General features: G+C 37.5%; 3 protein-coding genes and 1 pseudogene across 7 annotated transcripts; 2 read left to right on the top strand and 2 right to left on the bottom strand.

Annotated features, from left to right (window-relative positions):
• On the bottom strand, positions 7,251–15,558 carry LOC104758116 (pto-interacting protein 1). 5 transcript variants are annotated; one of them, XM_010502041.2, is made up of 8 exons: positions 15,411–15,558; positions 14,651–14,762; positions 14,290–14,540; positions 13,974–14,100; positions 13,581–13,854; positions 13,213–13,351; positions 12,831–12,917; positions 7,251–7,567 (listed from the first exon to the last, which is right to left on the bottom strand). In XM_010502041.2, exons 2-8 carry the CDS (start codon positions 14,730–14,732, stop codon positions 7,502–7,504), a joined length of 1,026 nt encoding a protein of 341 aa, XP_010500343.1. In that variant the 5' UTR covers positions 14,733–14,762; positions 15,411–15,558; the 3' UTR covers positions 7,251–7,501. The 5 variants fall into 5 exon arrangements, with proteins under 5 accessions (XP_010500343.1, XP_010500341.1, XP_010500340.1 ...); XM_010502039.2 differs by lacking the exon at positions 7,251–7,567 and adding an exon at positions 12,238–12,584 and having other exon boundaries at positions 14,651–14,757; positions 15,411–15,557; XM_010502038.2 differs by lacking the exon at positions 7,251–7,567 and adding an exon at positions 12,238–12,584 and having other exon boundaries at positions 15,411–15,556.
• Positions 8,282–12,090, top strand: LOC104777732 (annotated as a pseudogene).
• On the top strand, positions 15,702–16,883 carry LOC104777731. The gene is made up of 3 exons (XM_010502037.2): positions 15,702–15,803; positions 15,929–16,231; positions 16,527–16,883. The coding sequence occupies exons 2-3, from the start codon at positions 15,931–15,933 to the stop codon at positions 16,577–16,579; spliced, it is 354 nt and encodes a 117-aa protein (XP_010500339.1). The 5' UTR covers positions 15,702–15,803; positions 15,929–15,930; the 3' UTR covers positions 16,580–16,883.
• On the bottom strand, positions 16,935–17,514 carry LOC109132286 (zinc finger CCCH domain-containing protein 13-like). The gene has a single exon (XM_019243884.1). The coding sequence runs from the start codon at positions 17,483–17,485 to the stop codon at positions 17,204–17,206; it is 282 nt and encodes a 93-aa protein (XP_019099429.1). The 5' UTR covers positions 17,486–17,514; the 3' UTR covers positions 16,935–17,203.

Raw genomic sequence — 18,390 nt, 5'->3', positions numbered from 1 at the left:
TTTGATTTGGATTAACACTCTTATGAATCTTGATTATGCTTGACAACAGAACCAGAGTTTGGAAAGACTGTGAGCCAACTCAACAATCGCCAAAGTCCCTATTATATGGATATTCATATGATCTAACGTTGTCTCTAACTTTTATAGGACCTAAACCGGACTTAATTATCAAGCCGAGGGATTTGGCATACATTGGACTAGATCTCTACATTCAAGCCACACAAGACATTGCACTTATTCAAAAGTATGTTCCCCTTTCTCTTCCCTTCAATACTAAAAAAAAAAAAGAAAAAAAAAAAGAGAATAAAAGATAAGATGATTTTGATCAGTTTAGAGGGGTAGGTAAATTACATGTGACCTCATTATTCTACTCTTGAGTCAAATGATCACACAAAGCTTGGAAGCGAGGGGTAGGTAAATTACCGATGACCCCATTATTCGCCTACATCTTTGATTAAAAAAAAAAAAAAAGAAGTGAGAAAAGAGAGAAGAAAAGAATCATATGAAAAAAGTCTTGGCTTGAAGAGAGTCAATAGCCATTGATCGATTTTCCCTTGGTAAGATTTCACTTTTTATTATTGCTTTAATTTATGTAAAGAGATGACAATGGAGATTCTGGAGACTCTAAAGAATTGTGGGAGCGTTGATGACTCTCATGGTGGATTACAAATGTAAGTTCCTAATGTAAAGGCGAAGAAGAGTGCAAAGACAATATCCCCAAAGATAAATGAATTCCCATTATTTTCAAAACCTCTTTTCCATGATTTATTCTGATTATTTGCTTGAGGACAAGCAAAGTCTAAGTCTGGGGAAGTTGATAACATCATTATTTTACCCATTTTAGCTATAGTTTTAGTATGCATTTAGGAAGTTTTTAGTATGATTTCAAGGCTTTAATGTCTATTATCAAGTATTTTAGGTTTCAAGAAGGTTTTACAGGTTTTATAGCAAAAAAGACCAAAAGACAAGGAAAATACGTTTCAGGACAGATTCAGAGCTTTATAGTACGGGAAACTTTTGAAGAACTTCTACAACTCACATTTCGACGTACTTGGTTTTTATGGAAATCTGAGAGAGTCATCTTTCACCTCGAAGTGGAATCAAGTCAAGCTGTTCACTCATCAGGAAGTTATGCCCGATTTACCGAGACGTGTTATAAACCGACGTAAGGAGAACCATTCAGCCAATAGGCTTTTTTATTGAAGGCCTGACCAGCGACCACCACGGCGGCCCAGTCCAAGTCTTCACCACGTTCTAGAACATTCCTACGCCGCCCCTTGGCATGCACTTTGTTTGACAATCATTGAAGTAATATCTAAATCCCTTTTCTCTATTTATTCTTTTATGTTTATGAATTATTTAAACCTTGCTTTGATGATTCTCTTAAACATGTTAGAGTAGTTTTCTAGTTGGGTTTAAAGGGAAAATCAAAGGGGGGAGAGATGATCTTAGTTTAGGTGGCAATTTTTAGGGTTTGTTAGATTTATATTCTAGTTTATTCTATACTTTAATTCTAAGTCTTTGCTTAATGCTTTAAGTTAGCCTCATGAACTAACTATGATCTTAAGTGTGTGTGCTTTGCCAAAAGCTTGCATGTGTGCTTGACCTTGCTTAGATGTGTGAGGAGTCATAGGAAGCACATACCCCTTACCTATGGAATCTCATGGATTAAGAATCGAACCTGTTTAAAATGCTTTGATCTATGCGTCGTTGCCTGCGACAGTTGAGTAACGGAGTATAGTGATCTTAGACGATTAGCTTGTGAACTATAAGTTAACGGTTCATTCGTGTTTCGTAGTCCGAGTTTTAGATAAACAAATTAATCCTAAACTTTCCTAGATAGATAGATCATCAAACCCCTGCGATATCCCTTGATGCCCAACGCTTGTTTTATTTATTTGACTTGCATTTTTATTTACGTTTATTGCTTAATACGACCTTGACAACCAAAATCCCATTTTTTTTGAGTCCTTGCCTTACATCTCTTCCGACGGATTCTCTAACCAACAACTCTCTCTGTGTGGGATCGATCCTTAAATACTACAAACGATTAGCTGTGCACTTGCAGCAGTTGTGTGGTCTTTTAAGGTAAAAGATTTGAAGTGATAAAAACCACGCACATCAACTTTACACACATACACAACCTAGGGCCCAGTGATATTCTGTCCCATCCCCTCACACCCACTCCGCGTTGAAACCACAAAGGTTACCAACCGGTTCACCACTTAGTTGCATCGTCATGCATTAGATCAAGCTAGTAGCTAGCTAGACACCGGTTGTCCTTGCCACAAGATCGCAAATGTTCACTTGCCGGACCATCTCATTCTCTTTGGGGATAGAAATCAATTACTAGTCCAACATGACTTATGTGAACTAGCTAGACAAGTACTATTCTAAGTCTACCGACACAAAGAATTAAGTACTTAAACTCCACAAAATTATTTCAAGCAAGAAATCAAGCAATGCATGCAAGAAAATCAAGCAAGAAATTTCACCAAAAATCTTTAAGAAGCAACTTAAGGTTATTCTACATGCATGCAATCGATTATATATACAAGAAACTATTGTGCATAAATTCTTAAATATTCTTTTTTAACATGCATGTGTTAGTCACAAATTTTTCCATACTTTTTAACATGCATGCGGTCCATTTTAATCCCAAAATTGTGCAAGAAAAATTATTGCATTTTTAACTCTTCAAATCACCTCATTTCAATTCTTTTAAATCGGTATAAATTTTAAAATTATGCATGCATGTTCATCCACTCGGATTTGATCATGCATGCAAGCTCAACCTTTTTTTTTTTATTGCAAATCAATTTTTCCATCTCAAGATCTCATCCAGATCTGACCTCACTCTCATATTTTTAAGCATGCATGTTCATTTCAATCCACCTTAAGACCACATTCACTTAAATGAATGAATGCATGATAGTATACTCTTAGATCTTAAGCTTAGTTGATATGCAATCTAATAAGATGAACATGCAACAAACAAAAATATCAAAAAGAGATACATGAGCTACCAAACTCATGCATCCTCCTACACACAAAACCGCAACTCACAGTGATTTAGGCAGAGATCTGATTGAGTCAAGCTTCGCCTCTCCTTCAGCCTCTACCTCCGACGAACTCTCCTTCTCTTCCTCCTCTTGATCAGAAAAGCTCTCAACTTTCTCTCAAATCTCACGGAGAGATTTCTTTTTAGTGTTGAGTCACAAATGAAGCCAAGAGATGGTATTTTTAGGCAAAGCTTCTTCTCCTTCACTCGAGACACTTGTGCAAAACTGAGCAACACTTGGCGTGGAGAGTGGAGGAGCATGCGTCACCACGTGTTGGCTGCGTAGCCAATCACGTGCGCGTGATGCCCACTCTCGCGAGTGCATAACACTCACTCGCCCAAGACTCTTGGCATTTCTTCTGCTTATTTAATTGCCTTGGCCAATCAAATTAAAACTGTGGCAACGGAGAACTTATTCCCCCTCTCTTGTACGCATGGTACCCACGGTTGGCATAGCTCGGCTATTGTCCATACAGTCCATCTCCTGCCCGTATCGTACGCGATGTCCGACCCTGGTACGGTCCTTGGACAATTTTCTCGACAATAACTCCACAGTTCAGTTCTCTTATCGGACTAGTCTCCTTTACTCAATTCTTCCTCTAGTCCTGACGTACTTGGTACGTACCATGAATTACCCGCGACGCTCCCTTGGTACAATGGCTGGTCCATCTGTACAAGGCCATGATAATTTCACCGTTCGTTCTTCGTCCTTTCTTGTTTCTATCGCGATGGTTCGTCCTTTTAATGGTTTCTATGAATTTTCGTTTAAGTTCCCCCTTAGACCATTGGTCATCCTCTTCATTGGCTCGGTAGTACACCTCTGATCCTTGGTCATTGGCCATTTCCCGACTTAGAGATTTTTCTACCTAACTTTCCTGGTCGTTCTCTATTATTTTTCCTTCCCCTCCTTTCCAAGTTATTTCCAGTCCTTTTTAGCAAAATTTTTCTTTGGATTCATATCCCTTGATACTGGTCACTACATATCTGGTTTGATAACTATTCGAGATTCTTTAGTTAATTATATGTATCAAGAAGAGTAAGAAAACTTTAAATATGAATGACTAGGCCACCCTTAATCTTCATCCCCCTATTGTGTCTAGTAATGGTTTTGTATCATACTTTCTTGAAAATTCTTAAAAGAAATATTTTGAAGGGAGGACAAAGATATTGTCGCATGAGTCCTCTGTTCAAATTTTTTTGTGTCTTTTTGATGTGGAAACGATGTGCTAGATTTGGAGTCTTTTGCTTGAATTCTAGCTTAATCGGAATAAAAAAAGCAGGAAGTGATTTTTGGATATCTCTGTGTTGAACTGAATCATGAAGTCTGGACAAGTATGCAGAATTCTAGTTAAATCTGTAGACAAGTCTTGGAAAGTCTAGAGAAGTCTTGTAAAGTTTGTAGATAAGTCTAGTGAAGTTTATGAACAAGTCTATTGAAGTCTAGAGAAATCTGGTGAAATATGTAGACAAATTTGCTGAAGTCTAGAGAGTTTGGTGAAGTTTGTAAATAAGTCTGGTGAAGTCTGTAGACAAATCTGTTGAAGTCTGGTGAAATATGTTGTCTATCTGCCTGTGTTCGAGACACTTATTTCCATTTTCATTTTTATTTTTATTTTATTTTATTTTAATAAGGGTAGAAATAGGGAAATGAAGTCCATGCTCATCTACCATTATGTTTGCAGCTTTGATGACATTGTCAATGTTGTGAAATGGTCTCCCATTTCCTACAAAACACATCCAGCTCCATGAGAAATTAGAGACATTGGTTTAAATAGACCTTAAATATGATATAAATATGTTGAATGCCAAAAATTATATATATTTTTTAATTTTCCTAACGAACCGTAGACAAACCTTCAATAATTTAAAATGGACTCACCTTTAGTTGATGAGAAGTTTTCTAGTGAAGGAAGATAAGCTGTCGAAGAAGAAGAGAATGAAGAGAAGGAGAGGTTTCGGGATTCGAGGAACGAATTGAATTGGCAAGACGGTGGTTGTGGAAGGGCGAAGAAGGTAGAATTAAAGTTCCGAGGAAACCTACCATTGAAGAGTGTAGCGCCGACCGTCGATGTCTCGGAAGGGATTTTTTTTTTTGTTACGATTTGGTAAAGTAAAAGAAGAAATAAATAAGAGATGGTTTTGATAAGAGGTTTTTTGAATTCTCTTGCCAAACCATGCAAGAAAAACTCAAACAAGTGTGTTTGGCGAAAATTTCTTAATTTTAAAATATCCGAATGAGATTAATTTAGACCAAATTTTTGATATCTTGCATTACATTCTTTATAAATTTTCAAATTCATTGATGTTGTTCGCTATTATGTGGATGGTTAAAATGCATAGATGGATACTTATTTTTGGATGACCAGAGAAAAAAACATATGAATACCTAATTAATTAAACAACTTGTGGTTTAGTAAAATAGTCATGGTAAACTATCAAACGATTTTAATCTTTCATGTCCATAAAATTAAGTCCACATGGACGCTAAGTTATACACGTCCAGTAAAAACTATTTGTGTTGGTGAAGTAGTCATTGTTAACTTTCAAACAATTTTAACCTCATCATATCCCCTAAAAACCTAAGCATGAAACCGTTAATTATATTATATACTAAACTCTAAACCCTATACCTCTAAGCTCTAAACCCTAAAACTCTAAACCCTAAAACTCTAAACCTTAAACCCTAAACCCTAAACCCTAAACCCTAAATTTTAGATCATAAACAATAATCATAAATTTAATTTCATAGCAATTGTAACAAATGTAGCCAAATCTGAATAATTTTTACTAGAAAACATAAAACTGATGGTCAATAACAAATGAAAAAGATTTGATGGATGATATTAAATATATTGAACATGAAACTAAATAATCATAAACATATAAGCATATGGATTTGATTTTGCAGATGATAAATATATCAAAATGCAAAATTAAAAAAAGATATAAATGTGGCTAAGGAATATATATATTGTTATCTACCACTCAAGATTATTCAAACATATATATTAAAGAAAGGGAGTAAGATAAACAAATAAAATAAAAATTATTTGGAGATGGAGAGAGAGTTAGAGAGGGTGAGGAAAAAAGATAAAGGAAAGGAAATAGAGTAAAAAATAAAAATTAAAAGAAGGATGTATTGTTGGGAAGTAATGTGTTTGGAGAGAGTTAAATGGTAAGAAAGTAAAACACTATAAAAAAAAGTGTGTGGTGGTTTAAAATTGTGTTAGAATGTTATTTTTTATAGAAAAGTGTGTTAGAATGCAAATATTCCTTTTGAAAATCACCAAAAAAAAGTGGCTGGTTGGTTCTGGCTGAGTAAAAAACTGTAATCAATAAAGGAAGAAAGAGTAAGGGGTGGTATTGGTTTGAGATTTATGAAGATTTTTGAAGATTCAACAAAATCATTAAAAGTGAATAAGTGAAAGATTGTTAAAGATTGCTAGAGATTTTTGTTGATAAGTTTTCTAAAATCTTGTAAAGTCCTCCGAACAATCCTTATATTTTTTTTTTTTTAAAGATTCGCTCAGAGGAGCCAATGCGAAGGGAAATTGTTTACATACAGAACATTATGCGGAGACGTGCGCGCATAGCGTGCCAAAAAATCTGTTTTTACATTTACATTTCTTGGAATAAAAGATAAGAAAAAAGAAGAGAACTCCTCTCTGTCCATCTTGATATCATCGAGATATGTCGAGAAAGTGTAAAGAAAGTGTCTAAAATCATGAACCAATAACATAATAATTAAAATAATTAATAATCCTAGATTCTTTTGTTTTAATTGAATAACACAAAACTTTTAATGATTTTATAAAAGTCTGAATCCAATAACCCAGATTTGTTAAGATTTTAAATGACTTTTTACAAATCACAATCTAATAACTCTGGGGGTATTGGTTTAGGACTTAGAAAGAATTTTAATGACTTTTTGTTTTTAAAAATCTTGCTGATTTAAAAAAAAAATCATAGAAAATTAGAAAGTAAAAAATGAAGGATTCTAAGAAATTGTTTAGAAAATTTTATTAAATCTTGCTCATTTGTTTTATCTAATCTTTGAAAATTAGTGGTATTTACACTGCCATGACTACGTCTATATAACTGAAACTAGTGGTATTTACACTGCCATGACTACGTCTATATAATATATGTATATACTTGAAATTTGATAAAACAAAACGAAATATTAAAAAGGATTAAAACTCGTGGCTTTCACTTGTGACTTTTGACGTAAACGACTTTTCAACAAGTCATGACTTTTGACCACATTTTTCACTTAACGTAACTTAATTAAGTCATGACTAACAAAAACAAGTCGCTGCTTTATCCAGCGATGGAAAAAATGGTCCCAGCGTCCCGTCATTGTTAACATCTGACAGTATCCCCACATGCTTGGGGTCATAAGCAAATTGTGTTTACAGCTTTATTTTTCTTCGGTCCCTATTATGTGGCGCTAGCAATAAAGACAGTTGCACGGAAGGGAGACGTAATCGCATTGTCGGCTGAAGTCTGTATATCCAAAAGAACATGAGGCTTACAAAAATTAGGGTATTCATAAAAAAAAAATTCCTTCCTTTCAACTTAGGGTATTCATATATGGCTAGAATTTTGCCAACGTCTTCTGAATATTGTGCCACCCACTTAATTGCATTGCGAATAGTTCTAGAAACTAATCAACTCTACTAATATACTATAGTCAAGTACGTATACGCATCCTATTTACAGTATGATATTGTTGGCTATAATACTACCGTAATGTACATGGTCATAGAGATATGACGCAAGCTATCAACAAAAGTACGTTTCTTATACATATGGCAAAATGTTTCGTATAATACAGCTTGTGTCATATATCTCTATATGTACGTTTCTGATATATCTATACAAAAGTACGTTTATGATACATGGCATAATATAGCTTGTGTCATATATCTCTACATGTACTACAAGAATATTGTGCATTAATATCATTAGACGATAGCGATTAACATAGTGATGCTATAGTTGAAGTTTGGCTCGTACTATTGTAGAAATGGTTGGATAGTTAGGTGGAAAATGGAGACATAATTGCATTGGCGGGAAAAAATGTTATTGAAGTTTTGTGTATCCAAAAGAACCATGTGGCTTACAAAAAAACTCCTTTCCTTTATATGGCTAGAATTTTGCCAACGGTCTTGTGAATATTCTCTTTCTTTGATTTTATCTGCATCATAATTTGTTCCTCCCACTTACTAAAGATATACCTCCAATGTCACACAATTTTTTGGATCAAAGTCATTAAAACATAAAACTTTTCTTTTGCGTTTGATCTTGTAACAGTCCAAACCCATCTATGAAAATTAACATACGAGATTCCACCATTTTCCGGCCTGCCGCCGAGACCCCAGTCACTAAACTTTGGAACTCCCACGTTGACCTCATCATCGCTAAGTACCACAGCCCCACTGTCTACTTCTACAGACCCACCAGTGCTTCCAATTTCTTTGACCCTCAGGTCCTCAAGGACGCTCTTTCCAAGGCCATCGTCTCCTTTTACCCCATGGCTGGTCGCTTGACGAAAGACAATGATGGTCGTATCGAGATCGATTGCAATGGCGCCGGGGTTCTCTTTGTCGTCGCTGATACTCCCTCTGCAATCGACGATCTTGGGGACTTCGCTCCTTCCCTCACTCTCTGCCAGCTTATTCCCAATGTAGATTACTCCGTCGGCGTACAAACTTTACCGCTCCTCGTCTTATAGGTTGAAAATTGATGGCTTGTGTTCTAGGTTTCTAACATTGTCTTTCTTTAATTTAGCTTAGCTTGATCCTATGTTCCTTGATGAAGTAGGTGACCTTCTTTAAACGTGGGGGAGCTTCCCTTGGGGTTGGCTTGCAGCACCACGTGGCTGATGGTTCCTCTACTCTACATTTTATCAATACATGGTTTGACATGGCCCGTGGACTTGACCTTACCATTCCACCCTTCATTGATCGGACCCTCCTCCGCGCTAGGCACCCGCCTCAGCCTGCTTTTCATCATGTTGAATATCAGCCTTCCCCCACTATGAGGATCCCTTCGTCCTCCAAACCAGGCCCTCATGATACCACTGTCTCTATTTTCAAAATATCACGTGAGATTCTTCTTGCTCTCAAGGCTAAATCCAAGCAAGATGGGAACACTGTCAGCTACAGCTCATACGAGGTCTTGGCTGGACACGTTTGGAGAGCAGTAGGTAAAGCGCGCGGACTTCCAGATGACCAAGAGACCAAACTGTACATTGCAATTGATGGAAGGTCCAGACTTCGCCCGCAGCTACAACTTGGTTACTTTGGCAATGTGGTATTCACTGCGACACCATTGACTGTTGCAGGGGATCTTCTATCAAAGCCAACATGGTATGCTGCATGGATGATTCATAACATTATAGTTCGCATGGACGATGAGTATCTAAGGTCTGCTCTTGACTACCTGGAGATGCAGCCTGATCTGTCAGCACTGGTCCGCGGTGCACATACATACAAATGCCCAAATTTGGGAATCACAAGCTGGGCCAAATTACCCATCTATGATGCAAACTTTGGTTGGGGTCGTCCCCTATTTATGGGATCTGGTGCAATTGCATTGGAGGGTTTGTCTTTTTTGCTACCAAGTCCTAAAGATGATGGCAGCTTATCCTTGGCCATTTCCCTCCAATCTGAACACATGAAACTGTTTGAGAAGTTTCTGTATGAGATATGAAAGAGATAAGCCACCATCTTAGTATAACTCCCCTTCTTCAATGGTGGTTGATGAGTTAAGTTGCCACTACTGTTTTGTTTTCTTGCAAAGTAATCTCATCTTAGTATAACTCCCCTTCTTCATCGGCTCAAGTTAGTGCTGCCTAAGTTCATCTCTGGGAACCAATCTGCCTTTGTGAAGGATAGGTTGTTGATTGAAAACGTCTTGTTGGCTACAGAGTTGGTGAAGCATTATCACAAGGATATGGGTCCCTCTCGTTGTGCAATACAAATTGATATCTCCAAGGCTTTTGAATCAATTCAGTGGTCTTTCTTGCTAAATACCTTTCATGCTATGGCTTTTCCCCTGGAGTTTATCCACTGGATCACTCTGTGTGTCACCACGGCTTCGTTCTCGGTTCAAGTAAATCGGGAACTTGCAGGCTACTTTGGTAGCCACCGCGGCTTGAGGCAAGGTTGCTCCCTTTCACCTTATTTGTTTGTCATTTGTATGGAGGTTCTCTCTAGGAAACTTGACAAGGCTGCAACTTCTAGCTGCTTTGGATATCATCCTCGGTGTCGATCAATGGGCCTTACTCACCTCAGCTTTGCGGATGACTTGATGGTCCTTACGGATGGAAAGGTTACATCAATTGATGGTATCATCAAGGTGTTTGAGGAGTTTGCTAAAGCCTCAGGCCTCAGGATCATTCTTGAGAAGTCTTCACTATATTTAGCAGGTATCACAGAGGCGGTCCACCATGATATTTGTGCTCGGTTTCCTTTTGCGATAGGTCAACTCCCAGTCCGATACTTGGGACTACCTTTGCTCACAAAGCGATTCGCTGTAGCTGATTATCAACCTTTACTGGTTCAAATCAGGAAACGGATAGGCACCTAGACTTCACGCTCTTTATCTTTTACTGGGAGGTTAAATTTGATCAGCTCAGTCCTTTGGAGCATTACAAATTTATGGATGGCGGCATTTCGCCTCCCGCGAGACTGTATCAGGGAAATTGATAAGCTTTGCTCTGCTTTCCTTTGGTCTGGTCCAAAGTTAAATACGCATAAGGCAAAAGTGGCTTGGGTGGATGTTTGTAAGCCGAAGGACGAGGGTGGTTTGGGTCTTCGATCCTTACAAGAGGCTAATAATGTTTGTTGTTTGAAGCTGATCTGGAGAATCATTTCGCATAGCTCCTCCCTTTGGGTTACTTGGGTGTCAGTTAATTTGCTCAAGGGGGTATCTTTCTGGTCTGTTAGTGGGACAGTTTCTGCAGGGTCGTGGATTTGGCGTAAATTATTAAAATACAGGAAGGGGACTCTGTAAGTGTGACGTGGGGAATGGGTTGCGGACCTCTTTCTGGTTCGATAAGTGGTCTCCGTTGGGATGTATTATAGACCGAATAGGGCGTCATGGAATTCTTGCCCTTGGTATTCAACAATCTGCTACCTTGGCTGAGGTTTGGTGTCATCGACGTGTGCGCCGCCATCGGGAGTCTGAGCTAAATCTCATTGAGAGTGCTTTAGCTCAGCAGCTGCAACGTCGGCACAATTCTAGACCAGATGCAGTGTTGTGGAGAAGCAAGGGGGACTCTTTCTCCGACACTTTCTCTACCAAGGACACTTGGCACCACACTCGCATTGTTTCACCTCAGATACCATGGTACACAATTGTTTGGTTTCCTCATGCTATGCCAAATTTCTCCTTTTGCACTTGGCTTGCCATGCGGAACCGCCTCTCGACTGCTTATTGGATGATGTTATGGCATACGGGTCCACCTAGGTTGTGTGTTCTGGGTTCTCACCACTCGGAGACTCAAGATCATCTGTTTTTCAGCTGTAGCTATTCTGCAGAAGTTTGGTCAGGCCTTACTCTTTCTCCTCTTCCTCGTGGCTTTTCCACGGATTGGGGTGTGGTTACAAATCTTCTCACACAGCCTGCCAATGATCGGATTACGTCTTTTTTGGTTCGCTATTGCTTTCAGATCTGTGTCTACTCTTTCTGGAGAGAGAGAAATGAGAGAAGGCATGGCACATCAGCCATCCCAGCAACTCAGCTCCTAGCTTTGCTGGACAGAGAGGTTCGTAATAAGCTCCTAGCATCAGAGGGAGGGGGACATGCGGTATGCAGCGGCTCTACGGGTTTGACTAACATCTAGAGGATATTAGGGCCTTTGGAAACTCTGTAACAATTTAAATGTTTTGTTCTGTTTTTATTCTCTTAGATTTTCAGAATGAATTAGACCGGTTGTAAAGAAAACGTTATTTTTCTTAAATTAATTTAACATTATATGCAAAAAAAAATATATTAATAACAGTGAGCATGTCGCTCACTTAATTTTCGGTTAGTTTTGACTTTTGACATGTGTTGCAAATTCCTATAATCATATCTAAGACCTGTGGTAAAACATCATCTAAATATTAAAAAATATGGTATCAGAGAATTTAGAAATGAATTTTTTTAGATAATAAATTTACGAGAAACAAACAAAATTTGGCTCGTCCTCCTTCACAAAGTAAACATAAAAATATAATGACATAGAGACATACATACCTCTTCAAATGTGGGATTTGAATGAAGGGTTAATGAGATAAAGTCCCAGAAATTTACACACAGAAAGAAGAAAAAAGAGTATGACACACTTTGATAAATCATCTTTAAAAAGATGAGATGGGGATTGAATATCTGATCAATAGGGGTTCCTATGAGGAGTCTGCGGAGCAGAACGAGGAGGGTTTAAAAGAGGTTGAAGTGCCTTCACCACGATGCTCATGTTTGGTCTAAAATTTGCCTCATACTGCACACAGAGTGCAGCCACCGCAGCTAGCTGGTCATTATATCGCACCATATGGCAAATAAAATCAGACTCATCAAATGTTTCAATCGTCATGTAGATGACTGCGGACTGCAAGTATCACTTGTTTTCTTTGGCATTTGCAAGAAAAGGTAACCTCAGAACTGAGGTTTCGCTAGTTTGGTTCTAATGTCAGCACTCAAATAAACTAGTTTTCTAAGTTGAAACTTGGATGTTCTAGTGAAACAATGATCAGGAAAGCAATTTTGGGATTAATACCTTGGCAACAGCTTTGGAAGGGTACTCTCCGAGTAGTCTTGCATCAACGCATTGCTTCACTTTGTCTTCACTTAGTTTAGGGGTTGCCTGAGACAACACACAACATCTATATTATTTAGCAACAATAATTCATTTTTAAAAAACATTTTGAGTCGCAGTAATCTATATGGAAAAAATTCTGGCTTCTTCCAGCGTCTTAAGTTGTTTTGACATCCTAAATTTGGCCTAAGGAGGGCTTTTTATTCTAAGTTTATTTGTGGTTTGACCCTATTTTTGTCATTTTTAACAGACTAAATGAGTTTACTAAAAATTTGGTCTTCATAAAAAGCCTCTCTTATTGAAGCAGCAAACCAGAATAAGAAGCAGAGAAGAATGGGCCAACCATTACCCATGTCACTAGACTTTGTTGTCCACGCGGTAAGGTGTGATCGACTGGTTTACGACCCGTAAGGAGCTCCAGTAGAACAACACCAAAACTGTACACATCGCTCTTGGAGCTCAACGTTCCTGTCATTGCGTATCTGAGATAAAGAGCAAAATTATTCAAGCTTTAGATTCGTCAAGAAGAGAGATGCAATAGCACGTACGGGTAAGAAAAACGAAATCCATGTGAATGAATAAGTATTTCATAACATTAGAGCATGAGAACCAAACGTTTTTGAGTGAAGACGTGTAGCCCATAGATTAGTCTGAATGTAACAAGCTGAAAATAACTGTTCAGGGTAAAGAAAATCTTGAAAAGGGTATTACTCTGGAGCGTGATAGCCAAAGGTTCCTAGCACACGAGTTGAGTGAAGGCGAGCAGCCATGTCAGGGGCTTGATCAGACAGATCAAAATCACCAATTTTGGCAACATCGTTATCAAAAAGAAGTACGTTACTGGATTTGATGTCTCGGTGGATGACCTGAGGGCTCACCTTCTCATGCAAGTACTCAAGTCCTCTGGCTGCACCAACAGCAATTTTAACTCTCTGTTGCCACGTCATAACAGGACCTCTCAGCGCTCCTTTGACACCTTTTCGGCCTGCACCAAAGATCACCACGTTTCATTAGTTTCTTCTTGCTGTAACTTACTTTCCAGATGTTTAAGTATTGAGAGTGACTGATCCATATCCAAGCAATGGTTTACGTTTAGTTACTCACCATGGAGAGTATCATGGAGAGATCCGTTAGGAGCATATTCATAAGCAAGAACACGGAGAGGGCCATCAACACAATAACCCATAAGTGCAGTAACATTGTCGTGTCGCAATCTCGAAACCATTGATATCTGTTAAAAGTTTCTACGTTAGTACAAAACTAGACAGAACATTCCCAAAGGAGTGGTTTGATGCTGGACCATTTGCACATAGAACACATAAGGTCTACGTTAAGCCGGGGTGATTCGTTTTGGCAATATATATATTTTACGAGATGAATGCCCCTAAGAAAATGAAATGATGTGCTTTATAACACCTACCTGGGAAAGAAATTCTTGATCTGGCTGCTTACTAGAGTCAAGTTTCTTGATGGCAGCTGCGCCACCGCTTTTGAGAACACCGTAAAACACTCTTCCATAAGAACCCTCACCAATCAAGGCCTTGGAGCCATAGTTATCGGTTATATCTTTCAACTCATCCACAGGAATGGCTGGTACAGAGATAGGCTGCATGGGAGTTACTGGCTGGTTCATGGGTGGATCAGCTCTTTGGTAGTGGCCTCCATTGTAACCTTAAGAACAATCAAAATCCTAATTATATTGAATCCAAAGGAGTGAACACTAAGAGAAACACTGAAGACAAGTAACGCAGGTGAAATATGAAAGAAAAAAACTGAGAAACCTGCTGGGTTGTGCGCAGGCCTAGGTCCGGTGTCAGCAGAGTTACGGAAATCCTCACTCCCACACCAACCAAAACAGCTCATTACAGTCTTCTCTCACACGAGCTAACTACACTGTAAACAATATATGTCAACCAACAGTTCAGCTTCTTAGACTCATTTGATAACAAAGAGGATGTTCAGATACCAACTAAAAAAGGTAATAAACAGTTTCCATTTCGCTAATCATGATGCTGTGTGCAGTAACAGACACAAAAACAAGATTTTTGCTCATAGTAGTAATTACAGAAGGGAAAAGAAGAAAACTTCCAAAGAATAGTTATATCAGTAGAAACCAAAATATGAATAGTTTAGTTATCAGGATAAGGTTTTTGAGTCCACCATATACACACACACACAAAACAAAACAAAAACAGAATTGTGAAAAAATCAACAAAAATTTCCACAAGTAAAGTCAATACTATAATATCAGAAGATGTAAATTCAACTTACTCTGCTCCATGATCAACCGATTAAACCAACAACTAATAGACAAATATATGTTCCGTACACCTAGAATTTTCACAAGTCAACGAATTTTAACCTATGAAACTGATTTCAAACTCGAAAAAACTCGAAATCGATTCCTAGATTTCGTTCACATAATAGAGAAATCGACAGGAAATTCGAACCCTCGATCCTTCAAAAAAAAGATAGGTTTTTGAACATTTAAGTAAAGTAGCAAAAAGAGAAACTCGTAACAGAGGAAAGCATTTTACTTACCTATCTCGCTAACAAGAAAAAAATAACTTCGGAAGGAGAGAGGAATTAAGAAATTCTCAGTTCCCGAATCTTCGATGGTGTGGTGGTTTTTTTTTTTTTGCCTTTAGACGACAATTTGAATATGATGATGATCGATCGACTTTTAACAACTTTTTTTTTTTTTTTTTTTAATATATCGTTAGATGACCATTGTTGTAGTTGTAGTACTTTAATTACTTGGCAAAAAGTCTTTATCTATGTAAAATACCTAAATTACCCCCTAATTAAATTAGAACTACAGTCATATCACTAAACACAACTTAAAAAAGTACTGAAACGGAATCGAGTTCTCTCTCTCGGCGCCGCCGTATCAAAAACCTCACCGTCGTAGCCATCAACCCACCTTCGTTTCAGGTGAGCCATTTTATTTTTGTTTCCGATCTTATCTCCGTCGTAAGTTGTGTAGACGAAATGCTGAAATTGTTGTCGAGTTTAGTCATGTTGTTGTTGTGATGATCTTAGAGTTTTGGATATGGCAGAAATGGCGAATAAGATTGCGATGTTTCTATCGGAAGCAATAAACAACAATGCTGTCATAAACACTTGTCTTGGGGTATCGTTTGTGGTTTTGGGATTGAGATCTGATCAACAGCAGAAGTATGTCGAGGCTTTAGCAGAGCAGAAGGATTCGCTCTCCAAGTCTAACAAGGCAATGAAAGTCACTATGTGGGAGTGGAAACAGCAGCTCTTTGCTGAAGCTGCTTCCGCTGGTGCTTCCGCGGTTATTCCTCTTTCCACGCTCAAGGCCATCTATGGTGAAGTCACAGCAACCACTCAGTCAGGTTAATTTTACTAGTCTCCAACCCTCTCTTATTTATTACCTGTTGAATAGAAACAGACTATGAACTACTACTGGTGTTGTTGATAATGTGGAATCAGGGATCACAATTTCGATAAATCTCTACTTTTTTGACTGGATATGCAAATATAAAGTAGGCTACCTTTGTGGGGTTTGATAAAGAGTCATGTATGCTCGCATCAATTACAAAGACAAAACGGGGTTAGAGTCGATATGATCATTGATTAGAAGTCGCCTTTGGATTCACTAACTGGTTTGAATTATGTTCCTTCTTGCAGGTGACACAGCCAAGGAAGTGTCAAAAGTGTCTACCCCCAAGATCATGATATGAGAGGGTTGCTAAAGTAAAGATTAGCATTTAACCTCATCAAATTTCACAAATTGATTGGCTAAGGCATTTCTAACCCTTTTTTTGGCATAAGTACCCGTGTATGATTCATCAGTTTGCCCTTGCTTTTTATCTTTTTTTGACAAGGCCTCTCTTATGTAACAAACAATTGTAGTTTCTACAATCCCTTTCAGTAATGAAAATTCACAATTTTCAAAAAAAAAATTTCACAAATTGCATTTGTATAACTAGAGTTTGGCATCAGAGTGTTTGTTGTTGTGATCCTTGTTTAATCTCGTAAGTAAACAGTGTGCCAGTAACAATAAGGTAAGATCCTCTTTTGGGTTTATATTTTCAAGGCATTCATTACGGATCTATTGGAGCCTATTAACTTGATTAGGCCTTTGTTTGGTTGGAGTAAATCGAAACAAAAAGTCCAATCTTGTTACATGAACTGAACATTTTTGATAACCATGGTGATCAACTTGATCATTACATTCTTTCATATATTATTATTATTACAAATGGTGAATAAAATACAAGATTTTGCATATATATATGGATAAATATTATAATCTTATTTAGAATAAACGGAACGGAAGATAGGGAATATCAGTTTCATTTTCATCATTTGCGAGCAGAGGATGAGGATGATGATGGTTTGGTTGAATGGTCGAATTTACAAGCTGGACCGGATTTGCAAAGGCCAAAGCGACTGAAATGTGGGCAAACGGCTTGATTAGGTCTTAAGGGTAAGCCATTGTCATTGAGGGCCAGTCCAGGTTCTATCGGGGTTATATTCTTGGGGTGATGGTATTTGCACTTTTTTTCCTGATTACAGTTTCCTGTTATAAGATAATAGCCGCACTCTGGTTTGCCTGGACGTTCTGGCAATTTTTTGTCAGACATATTTTCTCCTCTTTTTAGACTTGGTATTGTTTGCATATCCTTGATTATGTTCTATATATATATATATATATATATATATATTAGAAGAATCTAGCATTGAATACTCAAATGACATGTTTTCAAGAAATATATCATCATTAACATTTATTATATTTAGTTATAATTGTAACTTTTTTTAACTATAATATAATGCTAAATTTATATTTATTTATTCTGCTTTTTTTTAGTAACTAGATTTACCTAATACTTTAGATATATGTATGTAATTATATATAATCTTTTTTTTTAACTACATGTAACATAAGTCATTTCATGAGTTGCATAGCTTTTTCAAAGAGGATACACCTGGAAAAATAATAATTACAGTTGCATCTGTTTATAATAGTTTTTCTTTGATTATAATTTTCTATTTTTAATTGTTAAAATATATTAAACAAATTGTTACAACCGTTTAATTCAACCCAGCCATTACTTCAAGTAAGACCTCTCATCCCCATTCTTGGTTCCATCTCCCCACTCGCCATAGAACATTTGTATTTTGTGTTGAATTGAGCTTGCAGTTTTGTATACCTGACTAGAAATCAGAAATCAGGTTTCATGGACCTAGAAGGCTAGAAAGCACTGACATTGAATCTGCTTTATTTTCTTTACTTACTCTTGTTTTGTTGTTAAGATCTCTCCTTGTGAAACATATATAGATGTGTCTTACCTTCCTGTGTTTTTTTTATCTAATCAGGAGTTGGTATATAACTCTGGTCTCTTATATGAACTTCAGACAATGGTCCGGTTTTTTTGTCTGCTTTGTTTTATCTCATCATATCACCCTGATTCAAACTTCGTCATCGTTCTTCAAATTTGCCATATCATCACCAATTGCAACCTTTGATCTGGAAGCTTTATTTGTT

This window comes from Camelina sativa, chromosome 3 (assembly GCF_000633955.1).
Source record: "Camelina sativa cultivar DH55 chromosome 3, Cs, whole genome shotgun sequence".
NCBI classification, from domain to species: domain Eukaryota; kingdom Viridiplantae; phylum Streptophyta; class Magnoliopsida; order Brassicales; family Brassicaceae; genus Camelina; species Camelina sativa.
Note: the sequence above shows the minus strand (reverse complement) of the source record. Positions and strands in the feature narration are given on the sequence as shown.